General features: G+C 34.4%; 1 protein-coding gene across 1 annotated transcript in view; it reads left to right on the top strand.

The window, feature by feature from the left end:
- Positions 1-10,391, top strand: part of LOC141152961 (coxsackievirus and adenovirus receptor homolog) — a 106,588-nt gene extending 96,197 nt beyond the window's left edge. The window contains exons 6-7 of the mRNA XM_073637620.1: positions 8,919-9,054; positions 9,377-10,391. Coding sequence (XP_073493721.1) covers positions 8,919-9,054; positions 9,377-9,692 — 452 coding nt within the window. The 3' untranslated portion in view covers positions 9,693-10,391. The remainder of the gene's footprint in view (positions 1-8,918; positions 9,055-9,376) is intronic.
- The last annotated feature ends 2,434 nt before the right edge of the window (positions 10,392-12,825 follow it).

Raw genomic sequence — 12,825 nt, 5'->3', positions numbered from 1 at the left:
GTTATATTCTTGTACATAGGGGCAGTATTATAGTAGTTATATTCTTGTACATAGAGGCAGCATTATAGTAGTTATATTCTTGTACATAGGGGCAGTATTATAGTAGTTATATTCTTGTACATAGGGGGCAGTATTATAGTAGTTATATTCTTGTACATAGGGGGCAGTATTATAATAGTTATATTCTTGTACATAGGGAGCAGTATTATAGTAGTTATATTCTTGTACATAGGGGCAGTATTATAGTAGTTATATTCTTGTACATAGGAGCAGAATTATAGTAGTTATATTCTTGTACATAGGGAGCAGTATTATAGTAGTTATATTCTTGTACATAGGGAGCAGTATTATAGTAGTTATATTCTTGTACATAGGGGCAGTATTATAGTAGTTATATTCTTGTACATAGGAGCAGAATTATAGTAGTTATATTCTTGTACATAGGGAGCAGTATTATAGTAGTTATATTCTTGTACATAGGGAGCAGTATTATAGTAGTTATATTCTTGTACATAGGGAGCAGTATTATAGTAGTTATATTCTTGTACATAGGGAGCAGTATTATAGTAGTTATATTCTTGTACATAGGGAGCAGTATTATAGTAGTTATATTCTTGTACATAGGGAGCAGTATTATAGTAGTTATATTCTTGTACATAGGGGCAGTATTATAGTAGTTCTATTCCTGTACATAGGGGCAGTATTATAGTAGTTATATTCTTGTACATAGTGAGAAGTATTATGGTAGTTATATTCCTGTACATAGGAGCAGTATTATAGTAGTTATATTCCTGTACATAGGAGCAGTATTATAGTAGTTATATTCTTGTACATAGGAGGCAGTATTATAGTAGTTATATTCTTGTACATAGGGGCAGTATTATAGTATTTATATTCTTGTACATAGGGGGCAGTATTATAGTAGTTATATTCTTGTACATAGGGGCAGTATTATAGTAGTTATATTCTTGTACATAGGGGGCAGTATTATAGTAGTTATATTCTTGTACATAGGGAGCAGTATTATAGTAGTTATATTCTTGTACATAGAGAGCAGTATTATAGTTGTTATATTCCTGTAAATAGGGGCAGTATTATAGGAGTTATATTCTTGTACATAGGGGCAGTATTATAGTAGTTATATTCTTGTACATAGGGAGCAGTATTATAGTAGTTATATTCTTGTACATAGGGAGCAGTATTATAGTAGTTATATTCTTGTACATAGGGAGCAGTATTATAGTAGTTCTATTCCTGTACATAGGGGCAGTATTATAGTAGTTATATTCTTGTACATAGGGGCAGTATTATAGTAGCTTTATTCTTGTACATAGGGGGCAGTATTATAGTATTTATATTCTTATACATAGGGGCAGTATTATAGTAGTTATATTCTTATACATAGGAGCAGTATTATAGTAGTTATATTCTTATATATAGGAGCAGTATTATAGTAGTTATATTCTTGTACATAGGGGCAGTATTATAGTAGTTATATTCTTGTACATAGGGGCAGAATTATAGTAGTTATATTCTTGTACATAGTGGACAGTATTATAGTAGTTATATTCTTGTACACAGGAGGAGCAGTATTATAGTAGTTATATTCTTGTACATAGGAGCAGTATTATAGTAGTTATATCCTTGTACATAGGAGCAGTATTATAGTAGTTATATTCTTGTACATAGGGGTAGTATTATAGTAGATATATTCTTGGACATAGGAGCAGTATTATAGTAGTTATATTCTTGTACATAGGGAGCAGTATTATAGTAGTTATATTCTTGTACATAGGGGCAGTATTATAGTAGTTATATTCTTGTACATAGGAGCAGAATTATAGTAGTTATATTCTTGTACATAGGGAGCAGTATTATAGTAGTTATATTCTTGTACATAGGGAGCAGTATTATAGTAGTTATATTCTTGTACATAGGGAGCAGTATTATAGTAGTTATATTCTTGTACATAGGGAGCAGTATTATAGTAGTTATATTCTTGTACATAGGGAGCAGTATTATAGTAGTTATATTCTTGTATATAGGGAGCAGTAATATAGTAGTTATATTCTTGTACATAGGGAGCAGTATTATAGTAGTTATATTCTTGTACATAGGGGCAGTATTATAGTAGTTCTATTCCTGTACATAGGGGCAGTATTATAGTAGTTATATTCTTGTACATAGGGAGAAGTATTATGGTAGTTATATTCCTGTACATAGGAGCAGTATTATAGTAGTTATATTCCTGTACATAGGAGCAGTATTATAGTAGTTATATTCTTGTACATAGGAGGCAGTATTATAGTAGTTATATTCTTGTACATAGGGGCAGTATTATAGTATTTATATTCTTGTACATAGGGGGCAGTATTATAGTAGTTATATTCTTGTACATAGGGGCAGTATTATAGTAGTTATATTCTTGTACCTAAGGGGCAGTATTATAGTAGTTATATTCTTGTACATAGGGAGCAGTATTATAGTAGTTATATTCTTGTACATAGAGAGCAGTATTATAGTTGTTATATTCCTGTAAATATGGGCAGTATTATAGGAGTTATATTCTTGTACATAGGGGCAGTATTATAGTAGTTATATTCTTGTACATAGGGAGCAGTATTATAGTAGTTATATTCTTGTACATAGGGAGCAGTATTATATTAGTTATATTCTTGTACATAGGGAGCAGTATTATAGTAGTTCTATTCCTGTACATAGGGGCAGTATTATAGTAGTTATATTCTTGTACATAGGGGCAGTATTATAGTAGCTATATTGTTGTACATAGGGGGCAGTATTATAGTAGTTATATTCTTATACATAGAGGCAGTATTATAGTAGTTATATTCTTATACATAGGAGCAGTATTATAGTAGTTATATTCTTATACATAGGAGCAGTGTTATAGTAGTTATATTCTTGTACATCGGGGCAGAATTATAGTAGTTATATTCTTGTACATAGGGGCAGTATTATAGTAGTTATATTCTTGTACATAGTGGACAGTATTATAGTAGTTATATTCTTGTACACAGGAGCAGTATTATAGTAGTTATATTCTTGTACATTGGAGCAGTATTATAGTAGTTATATTCTTGTACATAGGAGCAGTATTATAGTAGTTATATTCTTGTACATAGGGGTAGTATTATAGTAGATATATTCTTGTACATAGGAGCAGTATTATAGTAGTTATATTCTTGTACATAGGGGGCAGTATTATAGTAGATATATTCTTGTACATAGGAGGCAGTATTCTAGTAGTTATATTCTTGTAAATAGGGAGAAGTATTATAGTAGTTATATTCTTGTACATAGGGGGCAGTATTATAGTAGTTATATTCTTTCACATAGGGGGCAGTATTATAGTAGTTATATTTTTGTACATAGGGGGCAGTATTATAGTAGTTATATTCTTGTACATAGGGGTAGTATTATAGTAGATATATTCTTGTACATAGGAGCAGTATTATAGTAGTTATATTCTTGTACATAGGGGGCTTTATTATAGTAGTTATATTCTTGTACATAGGGAGCAGTATTATAGTAGTTATATTCTTGTACATAGGGAGCAGTATTATAGTAGTTCTATTCCTGTACATAGGGGCAGTATTATAGTAGTTCTATTCCTGTACACAGGGGCAGTATTATAGTAGTTATATTCTTGTACATAGGGGCAGTATTATAGTAGTTATATTCTTGTACATAGGGGCAGTATTACAGTAGTTATATTCTTGTACATAGGGGCAGTATTATAGTAGTTATATTCTTGTACATAGGGGCATTATTATAGTAGTTATATTCTTGTACATAGGGAGCAGTATTATAGTAGTTATATTCTTGTACATAGGGAGCAGTATTATAGTAGTTCTATTCCTGTACATAGGGAGCAGTATTATAGTAGTTATATTCCTGTACATAGGGGCAGTATTATAGTAGTTATATTCTTGTACATAGGGGCATTATTATAGTAGTTATATTCTTGTACATAGGGGCAGTATTATAGTAGCTATATTCTTGTACATAGGGGGCAGTATTATAGTAGTTATATTCTTATACATAGGGGCAGTATTATAGTAGTTATATTCTTATACATAGGAGCAGTATTATAGTAGTTATATTCTTGTACATAGGGGCAGTATTATAGTAGTTATATTCTTGTACATAGGGGGCAGTATTATAGTAGTTATAGTCTTGTACATAGGGGTAGTATTATAGTAGATATATTCTTGTACATAGGAGCAGTATTATAGTAGTTATATTCTTGTACATAGGGGGCAGTATTATAGTAGTTATATTCTTGTACATAGGGAGCAGTATTATAGTAGTTATATTCTTGTACATAGGGAGTAGTATTATAGTAGTTCTATTCCTGTACATAGGGGCAGTATTATAGTAGTTATATTCTTGCACATAGGGGCAGTATTATAGTAGCTATATTCTTGTACATAGGGTGTAGTATTATAGTAGTTATATACTTATACATAGGAGCAGTATTATAGTAGTTATATTCTTATATATAGGAGCAGTATTATAGTAGTTATATTCTTGTACATAGGGGCAGTATTATAGTAGTTATATTCTTGTACATAGGGGCAGTATTATATTAGTTATATTCTTGTACATAGGAGCAGTATTATAGTAGTTATATTCTTTTACATAGGGAGCAGTATTATAGTAGTTATATTCTTGTACATAGTGGACAGTATTATAGTAGTTATATTCTTGTACACAGGAGCAGTATTATAGTAGTTATATTCTTGTACATAGGGGCAGTATTATAGTAGTTATATTCTTGTACATAAGGGGCAGTATTATAGTAGTTATATTCTTGTACATAGGGAGCAGTATTATAGTAGTTATATTCTTATACATAGTGGACAGTATTATGGTAGTTATATTCTTGTACACAAGAGCAGTATTATAGTAGTTATATTCTTGTACATAGGAGCAGTATTATAGTAGTTATATTCTTGTACATAGGAGCAGTATTATAGTAGTTATATTCTTGTACATAGGGGTAGTATTATAGTAGATATATTCTTGTACATAGGAGCAGTATTATAGTAGTTATATTCTTGTACATAGGGGGCAGTATTATAGTAGTTATATTCTTGTACATAGGAGGCAGTATTATAGTAGTTATATTCTTGTAAATAGGGAGAAGTATTATATTAATTATATTCTTGTACATAGGGGGCAGTGTTATAGTAGTAATATTCTTGCACATAGGGGGCAGTATTATAGTAGTTATATTCTTGTACATAGGGGCAGTATTATAGTAGTTATATTCTTGTACATAGGAGCAGTATTATAGTAGTTATATTCTTGTACATAGGGAGCAGTATTATAGTAGTTATATTCTTGTACATAGGGAGCAGTATTATAATAGTTCTATTCCTGTACATAGGGGCAGTATTATAGTAGTTATATTCTTGTACATAGGGGCAGTATTATAGTAGCTATATTCTTGTACATAGGGGGCAGTATTATAGTAGTTATATTCTTATACATAGAGGCAGTATTATAGTAGTTATATTCTTATACATAGGAGCAGTATTATAGTAGTTATATTCTTATACATAGGAGCAGTGTTATAGTAGTTATATTCTTGTACATAGGGGCAGTATTATAGTAGTTATATTCTTGTACATAGTGGACAGTATTATAGTAGTTATATTCTTGTACACAGGAGCAGTATTATAGTAGTTATATTCTTGTACATAGGAGCAGTATTATAGTAGTTATATTCTTGTACATAGGAGCAGTATTATAGTAGTTATATTCTTGTACATAGGGGTAGTATTATAGTAGATATATTCTTGTACATAGGAGCAGTATTATAGTAGTTATATTCTTGTACATAGGGGGCAGTATTATAGTAGTTATATTCTTGTACATAGGAGGCAGTATTCTAGTAGTTATATTCTTGTAAATAGGGAGAAGTATTATAGTAGTTATATTCCTGTACATAGGGGGCAGTATTATAGTAGTTATATTCTTTCACATAGGGGGCAGTATTATAGTAGTTATATTCTTGTACATAGGGGGCAGTATTATAGTAGTTATATTCTTGTACATAGGGGTAGTATTATAGTAGATATATTCTTGTACATAGGAGCAGTATTATAGTAGTTATATTCTTGTACATAGGGGGCAGTATTATAGTAGTTATATTCTTGTACATAGGGAGCAGTATTATAGTAGTTATATTCTTGTACATAGGGAGCAGTATTATAATAGTTCTATTCCTGTACATAGGGGCAGTATTATAGTAGTTCTATTCCTGTACACAGGGGCAGTATTATAGTAGTTATATTCTTGTACATAGGGGCAGTATTATAGTAGTTATATTCTTGAACATAGGGGCAGTATTACAGTAGTTATATTCTTGTACATAGGGGCAGTATTATAGTAGTTATATTCTTGTACATAGGGGCAGTATTATAGTAGTTATATTCTTGTACATAGGGAGCAGTATTATAGTAGTTATATTCTTGTACATAGCGAGCAGTATTATAGTAGTTATATTCTTGAACATAGGGGCAGTATTACAGTAGTTATATTCTTGTACATAGGGGCAGTATTATAGTAGTTATATTCTTGTACATAGGGGCAGTATTATAGTAGTTATATTCTTGTACATAGGGAGCAGTATTATAGTAGTTCTATTCCTGTACATAGGGAGCAGTATTATAGTCGTTATATTCCTGTACATAGGGGCAGTATCATAGTAGTTATATTCTTGTACATAGGGGCATTATTATAGTAGTTATATTCTTGTACATAGGGGCAGTATTATAGTAGCTATATTCTTGTACATAGGGGGCAGTATTATAGTAGTTATATTCTTATACATAGGGGCAGTATTATAGTAGTTATATTCTTATACATAGGAGCAGTATTATAGTAGTTATATTCTTGTACATAGGGGCAGTATTATAGTAGTTATATTCTTGTACATAGGGGGCAGTATTATAGTAGTTATAGTCTTGTACATAGGGGTAGTATTATAGTAGATATATTCTTGTACATAGGAGCAGTATTATAGTAGTTATATTCTTGTACAAAGGGGGCAGTATTATAGTAGTTATATTCTTGTACATAGGGAGCAGTATTATAGTAGTTATATTCTTGTACATAGGGAGTAGTATTATAGTAGTTCTATTCCTGTACATAGGGGCAGTATTATAGTAGTTATATTCTTGCACATAGGGGCAGTATTATAGTAGCTATATTCTTGTACATAGGGGGCAGTATTATAGTAGTTATATTCTTATACATAGGAGCAGTATTATAGTAGTTATATTCTTATATATAGGAGCAGTATTATAGTAGTTATATTCTTGTACATAGGGGCAGTATTATAGTAGTTATATTCTTGTACATAGGGGCAGTATTATAGTAGTTATATTCTTGTACATAGGAGCAGTATTATAGTAGTTATATTCTTGTACATAGGGAGCATAATTATAGTAGTTATATTCTTGTACATAGTGGACAGTATTATAGTAGTTATATTCTTGTACACAGGAGCAGTATTATAGTAGTTATATTCTTGTACATAGGGGCAGTATTATAGTAGTTATATTCTTGTACATAAGGGGCAGTATTATAGTAGTTATATTCTTGTACATAGGGAGCAGTATTATAGTAGTTATATTCTTATACATAGTGGACAGTATTATAGTAGTTATATTCTTGTACACAGGAGCAGTATTATAGTAGTTATATTCTTGTACATAGGAGCAGTATTATAGTAGTTATATTCTTGTACATAGGAGCAGTATTATAGTAGTTATATTCTTGTACATAGGGGGCAGTATTATAGTAGTTATATTCTTGTACATAGGAGGCAGTATTATAGTAGTTATATTCTTGTAAATAGGGAGAAGTATTATATTAGTTATATTCTTGTACATAGGGGGCAGTATTATAGTAGTTATATTCTTGCACATAGGGGGCAGTATTATAGTAGTTATATTCTTGTACATAGGGGGCAGTATTATAGTAGTTATATTCTTGTACATAGGGGCAGTATTATAGTAGTTATATTCTTGTACATAGGGGGCAGTATTATAGTAGTTATATTCTTGTACATAGGAGACAGTGTTATAGTAGTTATATTCTTGTATATAGGAGCAGTATTATAGTAGTTATATTCTTGTACATAGGGGTAGTATTATAGTAGATATATTCTTGTACATAGGAGCAGTATTATAGTAGTTATATTCTTGTACATAGGGGGCAGTATTATAGTAGTTATATTCTTGTACACAGGAGCAGTATTATAGTAGTTATATTCTTGTACATAGGAGACAGTGTTATAGTAGTTATATTCTTGTATATAGGAGCAGTATTATAGTAGTTATATTCTTGTACATAGGGGTAGTATTATAGTAGATATATTCTTGTACATAGGAGCAGTATTATAGTAGTTATATTCTTGTACATAGGGGGCAGTATTATAGTAGTTATATTCTTGTACATAGGAGGCAGTATTATAGTAGTTATATTCTTGTAAATAGGGAGAAGTATTATATTAGTTATATTCTTGTACATAGGGGGCAGTATTATAGTAGTTATATTCTTGCACATAGGGGGCAGTATTATAGTAGTTATATTCTTGTACATAGGGGGCAGTATTATAGTAGTTATATTCTTGTACATAGGGGCAGTATTATAGTAGTTATATTCTTGTACATAGGGGGCAGTATTATAGTAGTTATATTCTTGTACATAGGGGGCACTATTATAGTAGTTATATTCTTATACATACTCTACTGATTTATTATTATGAATTCATGTATTACATTTTAAATACAACATTGGTATATTCATCATTCCAATGTGATTGGGCATATATTTGTTACTGACCCCTACATGTCATTCGTGTCTCTTCTTTCTCCGGTCAGGTAACCGTACAGGGATAATTGTTGGAGCAGTGTTTGGTGCTTTGCTCCTCTTGCTGTTACTTCTCCTCCTCATATGGTGTCTGATCTGCTGCTGCAACAAAAGACGCTACGAGAAAGAGTTGGCCAATGACATAAGGTGATAACTTCACTATTGACCACAAGATGGCGCTACTGTTATGCTGAATGTTTTACTTACCAACACAAGTACTAGCAAGTTATGCCTGGGGTCATCAAACTCCACAGAAAGTGGATTTCTATGAATACTGTATACTGTGACCGACAAGAGTGAAGCTTAGCTTAGATAATAAAAAGACAAGTAACGCTAGGAATGTTGGCCGTGGTTGAATTTTAACCCTTGTCCGTAGTGCTGCGTTGATTTTATCATTGTAAATCAGGACTGTTTAATCCCGTTTACTAATATTCTGAATCCTGTTGTCTGACCTTCTTCTCTTCTGTAGAGAGGACGTTGCTGCTCCTCCAAGTAACTCCAACAGCCGTGCCAGCAGTATCCGGACCGCCGCTGGATACCGACCGCACCACATCAGCTACTCCCTTCGAAGGGTCTACAATGAGGCACCAAGAGATGAACCTTCTGCTCCTTCCTTGATCGGCAGTGATGTCTCCAAAGCAAAAATCGAGAGCCCGGCTCCTACTCCTGAACCAGTCTTCCTTGTTCCAGAACTAAATCATAAACATAACCCATATAATATCCAGAGAGTCGGAGGCATACCAGTGATGGTGCCGGCACAGTCTCGAGAGGGTTTCATTGTTTGAGTTCTTCTGGAGAAATTTGCCCTAAACATGAACTTCACCTTCATATCGAATAGGATCTGTAGATCTATGGACATGTAATACTGTAATATCTCCTTTGTATATATGTTTAAAACTCCAGAGAAGAGACAGGTCTCCATAGTCTCTTGGTTAGGGCCATCTCATGGGCCCATCCATGTGTGAACTTGGCACATCCTTTTTCCTTTTCTTGTAGGAAGGTGTAATAATCACCATGGATCCACTTTTTTTCTCAGTCTTATGATGTCCAAGGAGGAGTCATGTGCGATTTACCAATGCAGATGAATAATGGTGGCCTGGGACATTTCAGCTCCATGGACAAGATCTCAAGGGCTGAACTTCTTGGTCAGAGGTGCAACTCTAAACATCTGAGTCCCAAAGTGAAATCTGTGAGATAAGCCATTGATGATACTGGTGTGTGGCAGGTACCAAGGGCTGGGAGTAACTGCACCCTGTATAGCGACACCCCTGCTCTCACCAATAGGGTCCAGCTACTTTTCCTAAGATCCCACAAGACCATGAACATTTCTACATTGAGTGTCCCTGAGACCTACATCATGATCCATTACGGTGTGCCGATCGATCACTATTTAGATTTTTTTCTTACCTCAGTTGGAATTGGAGAAATTATAAATTGCGTGATTGGTTTTACTTTTGCTAATATAAAAAGTTAATGACAGAGAATTAGGAATTGATGTCCTATATAGACAAACTCTGGGAAATCTAGGAACATGTATGCATTGCCCAGAATGGAGGATGCATACACAGAAGACAAGCGTTTGGGTTATGTGTAGGGGAACTATTTTCACGGCATCCTGTATTCTGCTGGTGCAGTTACTGTGTACATACATTACATTACTGATCCTGAGTTACATCCTGTATTATACTCCAGAGCTGCACTCACTATTCTGCTGGTGCAGTCACTGTGTACATACATTACATTACTGATCCTGAGTTACATCCTGTATTATACTCCAGAGCTGCACTCACTATTCTGCTGGTGCAGTCACTGTGTACATACATTACATTACTGATCCTGAGTTACATCCTGTATTATACTCCAGAGCTGCACTCACTATTCTGCTGGTGCAGTCACTGAGAACATACATTGCATTACTGATCCTGAGTTACATCCTGTATTATACTCCAGAGCTGCACTCACTATTCTGCTGGTGCAGTCACTGTGTACATACATTACATTACTGATCCTGTACTGATCCTGAGTTACATCCTATATTATACTCCAGAGCTGCGCTCACTATTCTGCTGGTGCAGACACTGTGTACATACATTACATTACTGATCCTGAGTTACATCCTGTATTATACTCCAGAGCTGCACTCACTATTCTGCTGGTGCAGTCACTGTGTACATACATTACATGACTGATCCTGAGTTACATCCTGTATTATACTCCAGAGCTGCACTCACTATTCTGCTGGTGCAGTCACTGTGTACATATATTACATTACTGATCCTGAGTTACATCCTGTATTATACTCCAGAGCTGCACTCACTATTCTGCTCGTGCAGTCACTGTGTACATACATTACATTACTGATCCTGTACTGATCCTGAGTTACATCCTGTATTATACTCCAGAGCTGCACTCACTATTCTGCTGGTGCAGTCACTATGTACATACATTACATTACTGATCCTGAGTTACATCCTGTATTATACTCCAGAGCTGCACTCACTATTCTGCTGGTGCAGTCACTATGTACATACATTACATTACTGATCCTGAGTTACATCCTGTATTATACTCCAGAGCTGCACTCACTATTCTGCTGGTGCAGTCACTATGTACATACATTACATTACTGATCCTGAGTTACATCCTGTATTATACCCCAGAGCTGCACTCACTATTCTGCTGGTGCAGTCACTGTGTACATACATTACATTACTGATCCTGTACTGATCCTGAGTTACATCCTGTATTATACTCCAGAGCTGCACTCACTATTCTGCTGGTGCAGTCACTATGTACATACATTACATTACTGATCCTGAGTTACATCCTGTATTATACTCCAGAGCTGCGCTCACTATTCTGCTGGTGCAGTCACTGTGTACATACATTACATTACTGATCCTGAGTTACATCCTGTATTATACTCCAGAGCTGCACTCACTAGTCTGCTGGTGCAGTCACTGTGTACATACATTACATTACTGATCCTGAGTTACATCCTGTATTATACTCCAGAGCTGCACTCACTATTCTGCTGGTGCAGTCACTGTGTACATTCATTACATTACTTATCCTGTACTGATCCTGAGTTACATCTTGTATTATACTCCACAGCTGCACTCACTATTCTGCTGGTGCAGTCACTGTGTACATACATTACATTACTGATCCTGAGTTACATCCTGTATTATACTCCAGAGCTGCACTCACTATTCTGCTGGTGCAGTCACTGTGTACATACATTACATTACTGATCCTGAGTTACATCCTGTATTATACTCCAGAGCTGCACTCACTATTCTGCTGGTGCAGTCACTGTGTGCATACATTACATTACTGATCCTGAGTTACATCCTGTATTATACTCCAGAGCTGCACTCACTCTTCTGCTGGTGCAGTCACTGTGTACATACATTACATTACTGATCCTGTACTGATCCTGAGTTACATCCTGTATTATACTCCAGAGCCGCACTCACTATTCTGCTGGTGCAGTCACTGTGTACATACATTACATTACTGATCCTGAGTTACATCCTGTATTATACTCCAGAGCTGCGCTCACTATTATGCTGGTGCAGTCACTGTGTACATACATTACATTACTGATCCTGAGTTACATCTTGTATTATACTCCACAGCTGCACTCACTATTCTGCTGGTGCAGTCACTGTGTACATACATTACATTACTGATCCTGAGTTACATCCTGTATTATACTCCAGAGCTGCACTCACTATTCTGCTGGTGCAGTCACTGTGTACATACATTACATTACTGATCCTGAGTTACATCCTGTATTATACTCCAGAGCCGCACTCACTATTCTGCTGGTGCAGTCACTGTGTGCATACATTACATTACTGATCCTGAGTTACATCCTGTATTATACTCCAGAGCTGCACTCACTATTCTGCT

The sequence above is a fragment of the Phyllobates terribilis genome, unplaced genomic scaffold, assembly GCF_046119375.1.
Source record: "Phyllobates terribilis strain yellow unplaced genomic scaffold, ASM4611937v1 Scaffold_7__3_contigs__length_470593459, whole genome shotgun sequence".
Classification (NCBI taxonomy): Eukaryota; Metazoa; Chordata; class Amphibia; order Anura; family Dendrobatidae; genus Phyllobates; species Phyllobates terribilis.
This window is presented reverse-complemented; position numbering and strand designations above follow the sequence as displayed.